At 42.1% G+C, this 15,649-nt stretch overlaps 1 protein-coding gene across 1 annotated transcript; it reads left to right on the plus strand.

Annotated features, from left to right (window-relative positions):
* Positions 1-278: 278 nt before the first annotated feature.
* calm2.L (calmodulin 2 (phosphorylase kinase, delta) homeolog L) lies at positions 279-12,848 on the plus strand. Its single transcript, NM_001090556.1, is given in 6 exon segments — positions 279-369; positions 7,907-7,937; positions 10,152-10,295; positions 10,385-10,491; positions 11,954-12,089; positions 12,200-12,848. Coding segments are annotated over 6 exon segments (450 nt in total). The 5' UTR covers positions 279-366; the 3' UTR covers positions 12,229-12,848.
* The last annotated feature ends 2,801 nt before the right edge of the window (positions 12,849-15,649 follow it).

Raw genomic sequence — 15,649 nt, forward strand, 5'->3', positions numbered from 1 at the left:
CTCTATAGAACGCACAACCGTGGAAAGCACCGCCGCAAGCTTGCAACAGGCAGCCGCCGCGAGTACCGGGGTACTGGAATCCTTTTAAACCTTTGCGCGGCTCCTACGCTTCCTACTAGCCCTAAAACCGGCAGAAAGTGGGCGTAGAAAGAACTAAGCGGTACCGCCGCGCCATTGCTCACTTGACGGGGGCGTGGCCACCACGTCTAGCGGAGGAATACCGGGCGGAGGGATGTGTTTATGAAGAGCGGCGGCGGCGGTTGGAAATTAGTCCGAGCCGAGCCTGTGAGGGTTTAGGTTGCGTTGGAGAGAGATTGTGCGCGCCTGGTCAGAGCTTCTCGATTATACTAACGCGACTATTCCGAAATGGTGAGTAACGGGCGGCTTAGCTCGCTGGCAGCCGAGGACAGAGATGTGCTGGAGCTTTTTGACAGCTGCGCGCCTTTCTCATTCCGCGGGGCTGCTGCGCATTTATCTTCCCAATGAATGGGAATTGCGCGCCCAGTCACAACTAATGCGCGGGGGTCGGGGTCGGGCAGGCTGGAAGTTTACATGGGGCTAAACCTTTGGCATTTGCTATTACTTGTTGTTTTAAGCTGTCAGGCGCTACTAGTTGCCTCAGGCGCTATATTGAGGCGCTAAATGATGTTTAGGCGCTAAAAGTTACCTCAGGCGCTAAATGATGCTTTAGGCGCTGTATGGATGCCTCAGGGGGAGGCTTATTTGGCCAATGGGGACAGGAATATAATGTCGGTGCAGAAATCAGGAACCTGCGTAATTTCTGGCTGTTTAACTGTAACTCTCAGCAGCCTCTCAGGGGATGATGGGAGTTGTAGTTAAACAGCTGGACGTGCTTGTCCCTGTGTCCCACACTTGTGCCCCTGGCTTCAGCCTGTCCCTCTGGACTGAGACATTTCCATCTCTGGCTGAGAAGGAGTTTGGACGCTGCTGGGACCTGTAGTTGACAGTTGGTCATTTTGCCATATAACTGCCCCCTTGTCGCTAGTGAGGGTCTTCCCATTCTCCAGGCTGCGCGTAGATCACTGCCTGTTCTATTGGGTCTTATGTTTGTACCTGCTGCTGTCATCTGCTCCCACAATTCTCTGTTGGACCCCGGGGTGGGGGTTCCATGCAGCCGACGGTATCTTAGCCGAATCGGAGGATGACCGATGAGTTGCTGTTTAAGTGTGTGTGGCATTTTGGAGAAGCTGGCAGTTAGCCACAGGTCGGTCGTTATGATAATGATGGGTGCAGGGCTGTTCTGTTTGATTCCCGAGGGCATGTCAGGATGGTACTGCTGCCCCTCCTCACTTAGCAATGTGCTGAATAGGGAGAGGCACAATAATTCATATAGAACAGCGAGGGCACAAACGTGGGACAGAAACAGCAGGATCCCCCCAATTAAAGGCCAAGTGCCATTATTTCCATAATGATCTGTATATATGTTCAGATCTTTGTTAGGGTATTGGGTTAGCTGTACTTGGCACATAAGATTGGCCGAAATCTGTAAGTAAAGAGGCAGGGACCATTTGTGGAATCTGTGTGATTCTGTACATGGCGCATACTGAGGCTGAAGCTGCGTTGCTAATGATGCGCTGGAGCTGCCGGAGTATTCTGACATCGTATTGGTGGTGCGAGGGCTGCATTGCTGCAGGGTACAGCTTCCCACACCCCTGACAAGCTCGTTGCCTGGATAAGGAACATAACCAGGTTGGGGAAACTAGGTCAGTCCTGGCTGTGCTTAACAAATAATTGCCTGGCGTGAGGGACGTGGCCATCAATTCTCCTTCCCTCTGCAGTGCTTGAGACTGTCTCACTGCTCCGCAACCTCCTTCTCTGCCGTGCTTGAGACTGTCTCTCTGCTCCGCAACCTCCTTCTCTGCCGTGCTTGAGACTGTCTCACTGCTCCGCAACCTACTTCTCTGCCGTGCTTTAGACTGTCTCACTGCTCTGCAACCGGCTGACAGGTATCACTTTATTTTAGGGCATTTCAGCATGTGGCTCTTCCAGTTAGTGCTGACTCCTGCCCCCTATAATAAGTTCACTGCTATGTTAGCCCTGGGAGTTGCAGTTTGCCAGCACCTCCCCTGAATGGAGATGGCAGCCTACTGATCCCATGTGACATCATTGATCCTTCTCGTTCCGTGTGGTTGCATGGATATAATTAAGAGTAATGAGTGACAACAGGAGCAATGTTATCGGTTTGTGATTACCTACGCCCTGCTCCCTCGTAGTCTCGCCCCTGGTAATAATTAAACTGGGAGAGGCCACAAAGCGCTGACAAGTAAACGTTGGGAGTGTGTGTTAGGTCCCCCCCCTATTATTGGTGGCTGCAGTTTGTCTCCTCCTGTTTTTAGGGTGGGTCCAGTTGCATTGTGCTGCATTTTCCGGTAGGAAGTGTCCGACTCGAGAGCTCTGATGTGCAACTCTTAAGCTTTGTACGTTGCACATCAGAACATTGTAATACATGTAGACAAAGCTAGGCTTACTTGGTTCTCTCCAGCGTTTCATTCACTAATGTGCCCCATTTACCGTAACGTCCATAACCCCAAGTATGTTCTTTGCTAAATATCCCAGATTAGCTAATGCAGGCAGTGGTCAGTCTTTGGCCTGAAACACTGGAATGTGCTGCTGGCTAAAAGTTCCAGTTGGCCATGAACATCTGCACAAATGAGTCTTCTCCAAGTGGTTTTGGAACATGGCTAACCAGAAACCTGCTACATTCCCCAAGAATATTCACAAATTTGTGTTTAAGCTTTAGGTTTTGGCCAGTGGCTTTTAATACGCCTTAAGGTTGAGAGAACTGGTTCAAGTTCTGGCTTCGGATGCTCTTTACCTTAAGTAACCTTTGATGGATGCTCCTATGGTACATGGCATCTGCAAATAGTCCCCTATCTGAAGGATTTAGAAGACATATTTTGCTTTTGACATTGTTTTTAACCCAATAGCCTTGTTTAATGTTACTAGACTAAATACTTTATGTAGAATTTTAATCCCGTTTGACTTCTGGTGTTCTTGGGACCGGATCACGTAACTTCTACAGGCTGTAGATAAATCAGCAGTAAGGGTCATGCTTTCGACTTGGTGTTGCAGAATTGAAACTTGACTTAATAAACTGGCAGGTACTTATTGGTGCCCAACTAATAAACGGGCAGGTTGAGCGTTTGGATAATGTACGAGTGGCCCAGTAGCCAGAGTGGTGGGGACAGAGGGAGGTGAAGAGGAGCCACTTTGCTTCATCTGCTGCTGCTGCTTTATCTGCTTTTTGATCTTGATGAGGTTACTAGAGATGTAGATTGTATGCCCTAAATTGTGTTTAAATTGCAATAATCTACATCACATTAGCTTTATTAGAATGCTTTGGTTGAGTGGGCCTCGTTTTGAGGTTGGTAGTGGTTCACCCCCTAGAAAAGCAAAATTTAAGTGTTATAAGTAGTAACATGCTAAACGACCAATATATTATTGCTTTGCCATGTGACTTCTAAGGTTAAGGCTTTTTAGGGAGCATAATGTGCTGTATTGACATTCTAATGTATCTCTAGCTTGGGTTTAAGCGGGTTAGAAATTCTTCAGAAAGGAGAACCACCTCTGATTACACAAGTCTAGTCTGAGGAGCATATTGGGCCCAACGTGAACATTAAACCCTCTGAGGTTGACTCGCTTAGGCTCCCAGTTGTCAAACTATTGGTCAGTCCACCTTGTAGGTGTGTCCAGTGGCATATGAGGAAGTGAAGAATTTCAGCCCCTCCCCCCAATGTGGCAGATTTGATTATTCTGCCCATTGGCCCCAAAGTAGTTTGGCTGCTCCACATGTGACCACGTTATTTGTCAATGGGGGGGGGTCATTTGTATGGATAACCCAAAGGTTGCTTGCCCCATGTATAATTTCTAGTTAACGGTGGCCATACATCAGTAGATCCACTCATTGGGCAAACTCTCTGCCTAGTTTGGCCGCTCATGAAACCAAATCAGGTTGATCGAGTCAGTCGTAGGCACCAACAACTGGATAATATGGACCTATGCAAGCTCATCCGAGGTGGACCATATCAATGTCCCAATGTGGTCTTGGCCCAAAGGGATTTTTAGACCTGCTCAGATATTTGCCTGGCAGGCTGTTGAAACAGTCGTATAAGCTTGATTTTGCTTGGTTTTATTGCACATTGCATGGCCATTATATAAATAATGGAGTTACATTTCCACTGTATTGGACAAGGAAAGTGTAAGTCACTGGGGGCAGTTTGTTGGGTACCCCTCATTGATTAGTTCCTTACCTTGACCCCTTAGCTGATGCCAACCCAAGTATACTCCCTGCGCGGGCTTTGTCGGTTCCCAGTGTTCCATGTGGCTGTCCATGACCCAGAATTAAAAGCTAGTGGTCATTAATCACCAGGAGTTTTTCTCTAACAAATGTGTGTGCCCAGTGAATATAGATTACCTTGTCATTTAATATTGTCTTTCTCTTCCTCCTGACCCCCATTCACTCGCTCGTTCTCTGCTTTCTGTGCCCATTTCCCTTTTTTTTTTATCCTATTCTTATTCATCGTCTACTTATTTCATACTTCTCCGTTTCTCTTTTAACCGTACACCTACTTATTCCCTTTTAATTTTTCGTGTTTTCTTCATCTTTTCTCATTCCCTCTCTGCCTGCTCCTTTTACTACCCACCTTTCCTATCTTCTTACCTCTGGCTTGTTGTATCTCCACTAGATTCCAGTTGTGTATTTTTTCCTTCTCTCACAAAATTCTTATATTTGTAGGAGCGCCCCCTTGCCCCCCTGACGAGCAACTGAGCTGTGCTGGGATTGGTTAACTGCCAGTTCACTTTTCAATGCCTTTGTCCAATCCCAGAATTGCTCAGCTGTTTGTCAGTACTCTATGGGGGCGCCCTCTGCATCCTTGTGATGAAGGCAAGAATTATGGTCTGAAATAAAAGGCTTCTGGGGGAGACTAGGGCGTGGAGGTTTCTGGTCTTAAAACTAACTTTTAGTATTCATATCCAATTTTAATTTGGGGTTTGTGTGGTTTTATCAGTAGCAGCTTGGATCTTCATCTATCTAGTTGGTGGGACTTGCATTCCATAGTGACCAGGCTGCTGTTTGGAAAGATTGGAGATGGATAGAAGGTTTGAAAAGAAAGAAGCCTGAGGGTTAATTTAATGTTACTGTGGTCAGTGCTTCAATGTTGCACCCCACCTTCTTCATGCCAATCTGCAGGGCTAGTTTGAAGATCTTTAATAAATCTAGCTTTCACGTCAATGGCACGTTTCACTGCTGGAAAATTAGATTTGGTGGCTACAATGTACCTTTGAATTTCTTATCAGTTTTCTGAATGGAATGCTCTGTGTGGCCCTATATCATGTTTTGCTAAGAATGAAATTCTGTTGTTAATGTAAGCAGTTCTATTTTAGCAGAGCCACCTGTATATTGCACTTTATTGTTGGAACTAGAAGCTTCGAGTCGTATAACCCATTAAATGGCACTTAAATAAGATCACTGGATCACATGTGTGAAACTTACCCGGTTTAATGGAGTGAGGTAATATAATCCGATCCCCCCCCTCTGCAGACTTTTTGTGCTGGAAATTGGCTTATTAGGCTCTGTGGACTCTTCCTCGGTCAGCTGATGCTTTATCCTACAGGTATGCTATGGTGAGAACTTTCAAGAACCTCAGAAATATAACTTCTTCAAAGACGACGTGCGGCCAAATTGTTAACATAAGTTGGTTTGAAGAAATGCCAAAGTCCATAAAGTTCAACCCCTCCATATAAACCCCAGTGTACATAAATAGATATATATAAATATTATACTCATACCGACCTATCCGTATTCAGCCTGTGGAATAGGCTGGTGCTAGAACAGTATCATGCTATATTACTTGCCTCCAGGAGAGGTCGGCCTCTAAAATTCCCAGGAACAGTTGAACGAGCGACCCTGATAATCTTGGTTCAGCTCTCTACATCCGCTGTGTGTATATATGCAGCCTGCGATGTAACATAAAGAATAAAATATAATGCTCCTGGACTAACACCAAGGTCATGCCATTCAAATCACAAGCCCATAAAAGTTGAACTTTCAGATACATCGGTGGAAAATGGTGTTGCTACAAATTCACCTGTCATTGACTGGCTTCCTTTCCCCTTTTTAAATCATGTCTTGGAGCAAAGTGTCTCCATAGACCTCTTTAAAATATCTGATCGTGGATAAAAAGGTAATTAGTGTTGCTTTCAACAGTATTTGAGAAATGCTGCCACCAGATGAGATGACTTTTAGCATTTTCTGCTAGAAAAAACATTGGCTGCAGGTCTTGTAGTGATTGACACTGACATTATATGGTGCAGACTGTCTATGTGGGTGGCTCTGTCAGACTCCTCATGATCAGTTGGCCTTCCAGACCTGCTTCTGCTTTAAAACCTTCTCTTGATGAGCTAAATGTCGTCCATAGTTGGACTTGGCCGCCTACCAGTGTACCAAGCAACATTCAAATAGTGCCATGCTTGGGTTTGTTTCTAGTGCTTGTATTCTACTCCTCTCCTTATAACTGTCCTTGGCCTTTACTATTCTTCATAAACTGAGAGGACTTTCTTAGAGGTGGCCCCAACATATATTGACTGTTCCAAACACGGGGTTTGCCTTCTGTAGTATTGAATAGAAACTGGCAGTTTCTCCTACAATGTGCCCTCATTAAACACTGGTACCTTCTGTGGAAACTCGCTTGTAGTTCTTGGTGGGATTTGGTCACAGCATGTGCTCGCTCCACTTTTTTTCCAAAAGCTAGATGGGGCCTTACTGATATTCTCTTTAAATGAAATTGTCTGAAGCATTAAGTGTCACATCACCTGCAACCCTGGCATTCAGCTTGTTATAGTCTCCATTGGCAGCTTGGGTGGCATGCAACTTTACATGTCTAGCATATCTTCTATTAACAGACAAGAGGCCCATTTATTAAAGGTTGAATTTCGAATTCATTGGAGTTTTTTTTTTTTGGGTTTTTTTTAGGTGGCGAATAGTCCAGTTTGAATTTATAAAGGGCCAGAGTTTGTAAATCTTGAAATTCGAATAGAGTTTGGATAATTCACAATTCCAGTTTTGACCATAAAAACTAGACTTTTCAATTTGACCCATAATAAATCTGCCCCCTAGTGTTCAGTCGGTGGCCTTGGTCTTGTAACGCTTAGATGCCTGGGCTCTCAGTAGCACTGCAATGTAAATGACAAATTGTTGGGCCAATAAAAACTGCTGATCAGTTTGAGTTGGCAGTTTAATACCGCTTGTATGGGGCCCTTGGAAAGTCCTGTCTAATTAAAATATGGCCAATTTTAATTGGGCGAGTTGTTCAATCATGGTGTTGATGTAGTCTTCTCCTGGCCATTCTCTGTATGCCCCAATTATGATCTGATTGTTTGCCTGGGACTACAGGGTCCAGCTGCTTATTGGCCAAATAAGGCTCCACTCTCCAAACTAGTGGATCTTACAAGGAATAACTTGCTCTGGTTCTACCATAGTCATATTACTACTTGGCCAGTTATCTATAGTTCTACAGTGGATCCATGCCAGATTCTGCAGATAACTTGTTTGTGTTGTGGCAGGCTTGTAATTTTATTTTTTTGTCCATGGATTTAGGATACTGGTGCTAAGTGGCCAGTTTCAAATCCAGCTGTAAGTTCATAACTTGGCTTTTGTGTTTGGAGAAGATGTGTATCCGTTTCTTACATTTCCCTTAGTCTTCTTCACAGCCATTCCAGCATCTGGGACAACTTTGTAAATGGCATAGACTGGTATTAAGGCCTCGGCTGTATTTCGGCACTATATAAAGCAAAACTGTGCATTAATTTCTGTAGAAATGCTGCTAAATGATTAAAACTGTGTATTGTATTGATCACTTATGTGAATTTCACTCTTCCTTTTTAGGCTGACCAACTGACAGAAGAGCAGATTGCAGGTAAATTTTGGAAACTTAATTCTAAGACTCCCACTTAATCCATGAGTCACCCCCTCCATGGGTTGTTTAGGTTTCTCAAACAAAAACTCAAAGCTTTTCTTCCCTCCGCCTAGGGTCTTACCTTTAAGGCCAGTGAATGTTCTGTGTATGGAAAATGTCTTATTCTTCGTTTCCTTATTTTGATTGGAATATTCCTATTAAAACCCTAATTTCAAAACCAGTGCTGCGCTAATTGCTCTTTCTACCAAATACGGTGAGACCCAAGTGGGCATCTTGCTGCTCAAACTCCAGTATCTGCTGTGCACTTGATGGGTCTTTTTAATGTGTCAGAACTGAATTCCAACTCTTCTTGTTTTTAATGATTGAAATGGGCGGGGGGGGGGCAAGCATGGGCTACACCCTGGGTTGGAGGCTTCAGATGGATGAGGCCTTCAGTTTGTATACATGGGGAGGTCCATTTATTAAAGGTCGAATTCTGAATTATTATATTTTTTCTGAATTGTAATATACTCCCAATTTGAATGGGAGGTTATTTAAGAAAAGATTTGAATGGCTCCGACCCGAAAATTTGAATCCTATTCGATTCCTACAAATCAAATTTTTTATCCAGAAAAAAAACTTGAATTTAAGGAAGGCAATTAACATCTACAAATCAGCTCAGAGGACCTCTGCCATTGACTTGTACATGAACTCTGCCGGTTTTAGGTGGCGAATATTCAAATCAGGACTGTTTCCATGTGATCGATCTCGCATTCTAATTTACATTCAAATAGGGGGATACAAATAAATTTATGACTTTTGACACTCATTCTAATTGACAGTTTCTCAAACTGTAGACATTTTTTATGCCAGATGTAGTTATTGAAGCATCTTATTGGCTTATCTACATGGACATTATCAAATGGTCTAACTTCTAATCTAAACTATATAGAGCAGAGTAGTTCTCAAATTGCTTGAAATGAGGGCTACAGGAGGACGGCCATATTTGAGCAGTAGTTGCATGCTACTTCTTGCCTCCCATGTGCACTGTTGGTGTTAAAATCTTAGGTTTGTGTCTTAAAGCTAAATGATCTGCAATGTTCTCTGTGGCCTCACTAGTCCTAAGGGGATTCTTTGTATCTATAAACTGTAAGAGGGTGAGATTATTTCAGCCATGTGAATGAGACCCGTTGCTTGAGCCTTGCTCAACATTGTGACCCTGCATAGTGTAGCCATGTGTTCTTCCATAGGGACCAGCCAAGGTTGTGTCTTTGGCTTGATTAAACTCTAGAGTGCACAAAGACTTCTTCTTATCTGACTGCACTGGAACTGGTTCTTGTTTGCTAGCCTTCTCATGTTCAGCTTTAACATTTCAGTATAAAAACTGGGTAAATAGCCTGTGCAAAATAAAAAAAAAATTCTAATATAGTTAGCCAAAAATGACTGGATGTAGAACAGAACACTACTTCCTGCTTTTCAGCTCTCTAACTGAGTTAGTCAGTGACTATAAGGGGGGCCACATGGGACATAACTGTTCAGTGAGTTTGTAATTGATCCTCGGTATTCAGCTCAGATTCAAAAGCAACAGATATAACCCGTGTGGCCACCCCTCAAGTCTCCCATTGGTTACTGCCTGGTAACCAATCAGTGGAAACCAAGAGAGCTGAAAAGCAGGAAGTAGCGTTCTGGCTATTACGTTACACATCCACTCACTCCAGCCTTTATATATTGGCTAACTATATTAGAAATGTTATTTATTTAGCAAATCCTATCTTATGTACCCAGTTTTTATTTTTACACTGAACTATTCCTTTAAGCTGAACCATTGGCTTGAAATTTGAGTGGAATCTTTAGATTTGTAATAATATTTAATATCTTCTATTTTAGGTACTAGATTAATTTGATTTTGAGGGGGTGTATACCTTGGTGCAGGGAAGGTTTCTCTTTACAGAGCAAAAAAAAATTCAGTTTTGGGCAGTACCATTTACAGTCTCTTCTTGCTGACTGTCACCCACTGTGTCAGGCCAAACCTCAACTGTCAGCTTGCGGGAGATACGCCTGCAGGGAGGCATTTGTTTCTTAGGAAAAACTAAAAGTGCTCGTTGATTCAGTAATATCTGTAGAAGCTTTGGGGCACTGGGTGCATAAAGCATTAAAACAATCGTATAACCCTTTCAGTGGTATAAATGTATCTTCTGGGCACCGCTTAATATTCTAAAATGATTGTCTCCTTAGAGTTCAAAGAAGCCTTCTCATTATTCGACAAGGATGGGGACGGCACCATCACCACAAAGGAACTTGGCACCGTTATGAGGTCGCTTGGACAAAACCCAACGGAAGCAGAATTGCAGGATATGATCAATGAAGTCGATGCTGATGGTACGTGGCCTTCCTTTCTGTCTCCATTTTATCCTTTTTCTTCCTACATCAATCTTTCTCCAGATAATGAAACTGTTGCTTCTGTGCAGGCAATGGAACGATTGACTTTCCTGAATTTCTTACTATGATGGCTAGAAAAATGAAGGACACAGACAGCGAAGAGGAAATCCGAGAAGCATTCCGTGTTTTTGATAAGGTAGTTGACTAACCCAGTTCTGCTCGTATAAAGTAATCTACTAACCCAGTTCTGTTCGTATAAAGTAATCTACTTACTTCGTTTGCTTGTCTATGGCACTGAAGTTCCTACGGGATCGTCCAAGTATGCGGTTTTGTTTCTGACAGATAAATAGAAAGGCAAAGCCACAATTGTTACTAACCATTTGTTCTGTGCCAACTGTTGCTTTGTGTTCATCCTGCAGCCGACTTGAAAAAGCTAATCACTGATTGGTTGCTTTGGGTTACTGCCCAGGTGCAAATTTTCCCAGTGTTTATAAATGACCCCCCACTGACTAATTGTGTTCCTAGTAAAATGACTTGTTCCTATACAGATGTAGGCCAGATATTTAAGCACTCGTCTGCCTCCTCTGCATAACCCCCTTTTTCTCTGCTGCCCGCAGAGCAGTATCCCATGAGGCTTGAAACTGCCACTGCTGTCTGTCATTAAAGGGGAAAATATCATAAAAATTTAAGCGTCCGCATACTGAAATAAGAAACTTTTTAAATACAATTAATTCTGTACTGGTTCTGAAATCAAGTTTATCGTCACTATCCCTCTCTCAGCATCTGTTTCTCTTCATTCTCTCTTCATGCAGCAGTTGGGTGTCAGATATTCACTGACAGTTAGATCCAATATATCTTATAGGGAGGCTCCTTTTGCCTAGAAGATGTATTAGAGCTTACTCTATTAAACTCACCAGACATCATGTCTCTCTACATGCAGGATTTGTGCAAAAGGCAGTTGTTTTGTTACATTTTGTTATTACTGGAATCAGTTATTTGAGTGAACTCTTAATACATCTTCTAGGAAAAGGAGCCCCCCTATAAGATATATTGGATCTAACTGTCAGTGAATATCTGACACCCAACTGCTGCATGAAGACAGAATGAAGAGAAACAGATGCTGAGAGAGGAATAGTGAAGATAAACTTGATTATTTCAGAAACGATGCAGAATATTTAATTGGTTGCATTTAGAAAGTTTCTTTCTTCAGGATGAGGAAGCTTATATTAAATTGTGGTGATAGTTCTCCTTTAACTACCCTTGCCTTCTGGGACTCTTGTTTGTTGGTAGTGACTACCTGGTTCCTCTAAAAGAGCCAAGATTAGTTAAAGTGCTGTAGCCACAGAATAGGGCAACCGACTTGTCATTGGACCCCATAAATGCAACAAAAGTTGCAGAGTCTGCGATTCTACATAAGTAAACTGCTATTTCATTTAATCCCGCATTACTCGTCACTTTTATCCACTATTTATCAATCTGACCAGAATCAAGCATTTCTGCTGTTGCTATTTTGTCCCTGAGAGGGCAGGAATTTTGTTTTTCCAATGGGACGTGTGCAAGAAATCTGTAGAGAAGCCATTGTGGTGTTGTGCACGATGATCAGGAATGTTTTATCACTGCTCATTGTATGTGATCTTGTCTGATCTCTTCTGATCTAGGATGGGAACGGCTACATCAGCGCTGCTGAATTACGTCACGTCATGACAAACCTCGGGGAGAAGTTAACAGACGAAGAAGTTGACGAAATGATAAGGGAAGCAGATATTGATGGTGACGGCCAAGTAAACTACGAAGGTAAAACCTTTTTATATAAGATGTTAAAATTGTACAATTGCAAGATACAGATTGTGATTGATTGTGGGCTGCTCTTGAGGTGCCTCATCACGTTGTTTTTTGTCTTTCAGAGTTTGTACAAATGATGACAGCAAAGTGAAGAGTGTACAGAATGTGTTTAAATCTCTTGTACAAAGATGTTTATCTGCCTTTATTTGTTTGTAACTTATCTGTAAAATGTTCCCTTACTGTCAAAAAAAATGCATGTTTAGTAATTTAGAATTCCATCCATGTTTCCCATCTTGTCATATTTTTTTTTTCTTCCCTCCCCCCACCTATTTGGTTTATTTCGTTTTTTTTTTTTAATCCAAGTATCTATTCTGCTTGTTGGAATGTGGAGTAAACAACTCTATAAAAACTACAGATCATTAACAATATTGAACTTACGTTGCACTAATGCAAAACTGGTAAATCCAGGTCTCGTACACAATTTATATTTTTTTTCACCTCTTCTCAATGCCCCCCCCCCAATCCTTCTCCAGACCTGTGTACGGACCCCTCACAATGCTTTATTTTCTTAACTGCATTCACTGGCGAGAGCTTTGCAAAACTGTCACCCTGCTGCAGAGTTTCTCTGCCAGTTAGAGAAAAAAAAAAGTTACTTTTTTTTTTTTTTTTTTTTTTTTTTTAGCCACTTCCTTCCTTAAACCTGCTTATGGCACAATTTGCCTCAAATCCATTCCAAGTTGTATATTTGTTTTCCAATAAAAAAAGACAATTTATTACGGCTTCCTCTGTTTTAATTTGGGCAGTGCTTTAATTTCTTTCCCCCCTTTCCATAAGCTTGAAACAAGAATAAAATGGCTACTACTGTTATTGTTTTTTTTTCTTTAATATGATTTTAGAAGTTTTCCACATTTCTCTTAAAAGCTGAAGTATAGATTAAATCAGTGGGGAGGTGCCAAATGTTTCTGAATTAATTTTATGTACAGGTATGGGGTCTGTTATACAGAAAGCTCAGAATTACGGGAAAGGCCGTCTCCCATAGAATCCATTTTCTACAAATAATCCAAATTTTAAAAAAGATTTCCCTTTTCTGTGTAATAATAAAACAGTCGCTTGTACTTGATTCCAACTAAGATATAATTAATCCTTATTGGAAGCAAAACCAGCCTATTGGGTTTATTTCATGTTTACAAGATTTTCTAGTAGTGTGAAGATCCCTTATCTGGAAAACCCAAAGTATTCTGGATAATAGGTCCCATATCTGTATATGGTGGAATTTTACTACGTTGTGTTGGTGCTTTTACCTCTGTTTGGCTACACCTTGCACTTCTCATACCAATCACATACACACACTTTCCAACAAATACTAAATGACCTATGCAAACTACTAGATGAGAATCACCCTGGGGCTCATTTAGCAACTCTAGGTATACTTGCACCTGGGCAGTAACCCATAGCAACCGGTTGTGTTTAAAAGACCAGTAACAAATTCTCGACTTGCGCTCCTCTTCAGACAGGGCGTCAATTCATCGTGTGGCTCTCGGTTACTCCTTCCTGCCCTCTATAGGAGATAGCCAGGGAGGATAAATCGAGCGCCACACGATGATCATCGCCCTGTCACCGTTTCTGAAGAGGATCGCAAGCGGAGAATCTATTATTTCTTAATAGACTTGGCGAATTTTTTTTTTTTAAAATGTTACTGGTCCTTTAAAGGGGAAGGAAACCTAGCTGGCGCAAAAACCCTACCCCCCCCTCCCGTGTGTTGCCCTATCCTACATAGACCCCCTCCTCCCCCAAGTCTTTACTTACCCCTCGGTGCAGATTCTGTCCAGCAGAGTTGACGGCAGTCCAGAAGGAGTAGTTTAGTGGGAGCACTTACCAAAAACTGGGCTCGGCGTGCTGCACATACCACCGCCATCCCATGCGCTCAATTCATTCCAGGAAAAGAGCAAAAACAGCGGAGCACCGAAGAGGCCAGTAAAAATGTAAAACATTGGACGTTTATTTAATATACAAAAAAATCAGATTACAGCAGCAAAGTATGGACCCTGGCTGCCTGCTTAACGCATTTCATGGTGTCCTGCAAATTCATCAAAAGCTGTCGACAGCCAACCTTCTACTTCCTTAAATGCACATGTAGACACACCCACAATAATTATTAATCCCATGCTGAATAAGTCTTATTCACCCAAATATCTATGGGTATACCTAAACAGTGTATCATTATAGAAAAAATAAATACACCCCCAGTTAGCAACAAAATAATCAATATGACCTGTAATTTAATGTGCAACAATGTATTCAATAAAGTTTATCATTTGTTGTGTCCTAGAATCCATTAACAATGTAGCCACCAACCTGACACCTTACAGACGTTTTATCCTAATAGGGAAAGATATAGAGCCCACACTATATGTGTATTAACCCATTCTGTAAGGCTACACCTCAAATAACCTATATATGTCCCCATTATCCAATTATAATACACAAAAGCCATGAATATCCTGTAAATTATATCCTTATAAACGGTGAGTTCTGATGTCATCAGTTATAAACGGTGAGTTCTGATGTCATTTCTGTCACATGACTCGCTGAAACTTGTGTATTATAATAAATAAAGTTCCCCCAGTTATAAAATATGAGGATATTAGAAGTAACCTCGGAGTTCCATGACCTGTATAAAAACATTCGGCCTTTGGCCTCGTACTTTTATATGGTCATGAAACTCCTCGGTAACTCTCCCTGTATTGGTAGCTACAAATTCCTTCCAGACTTTTTTTTTTAAGAAATTGGCACAATTTACATCCCGTTCTTCCGCACCTATAGTTCCCTTTGTATCTAAGCCAAGTATAGGATGTTCACGGCAGCCGTCTTCCAGCTCTTCGGAATGAGAGCGGCGTATCTGAAATTTCCGTGACTTTAGGCGCATGCGCAGTAGTCGCGAAGTAGAAGATTGCTTCAACTGCGAATGCGCCCATACACCGTTCTCATTCCAAAGATTACCGAAGAGAAGAAGATGGCGCCAGTGAAGAGTAGTTAAAGACTTGGGGAGGTTGCAGCTCGGCTGGGGTTGTTTTTTTTTTTTTTTTAACTTTAGGGTTGAATTATTTAATGAAGACAGGCAAGTTGAGTGTTTGTGCCAGGGATGAGTTGCTTTAGTTCCATCTTAATACAGTGATCCCCAACCAGTAGCTCATGAGTAACATGTTGCTCCTCACCAACCCCTTGGATGTTGCTCCCAGTGGCCTCAAAGCAGGTGATTATTTTTGAATTCCAGGCTTGGAGGCAAGTTTTATAAAAAAAAAAAAAACAGGTGTCTCAGAGTCTCTGTAGGCTATCAGTCCTCATAGGGGCTACCAATAGCCAATCACAGCCCTTATTTGGCACCCCAGGAACCTGTTTCATACTTGTGTTGCTCCCCAACTATTTTTACATCTGAATGTGGCTCATAGGTAAAAAAAAAAAGTTGGAGAATTGTTCAGTGTAAAGTGACGTTGTACAATTCTCTCCCTGAAGTGGTTGTTGATTAGATAAGCTTCAAGATATAAAAACTACTGGACAGCAATTTGATTCAG

Source organism: Xenopus laevis, chromosome 5L (genome assembly GCF_017654675.1).
Source record: "Xenopus laevis strain J_2021 chromosome 5L, Xenopus_laevis_v10.1, whole genome shotgun sequence".
Taxonomy (NCBI): Eukaryota; Metazoa; Chordata; class Amphibia; order Anura; family Pipidae; genus Xenopus; species Xenopus laevis.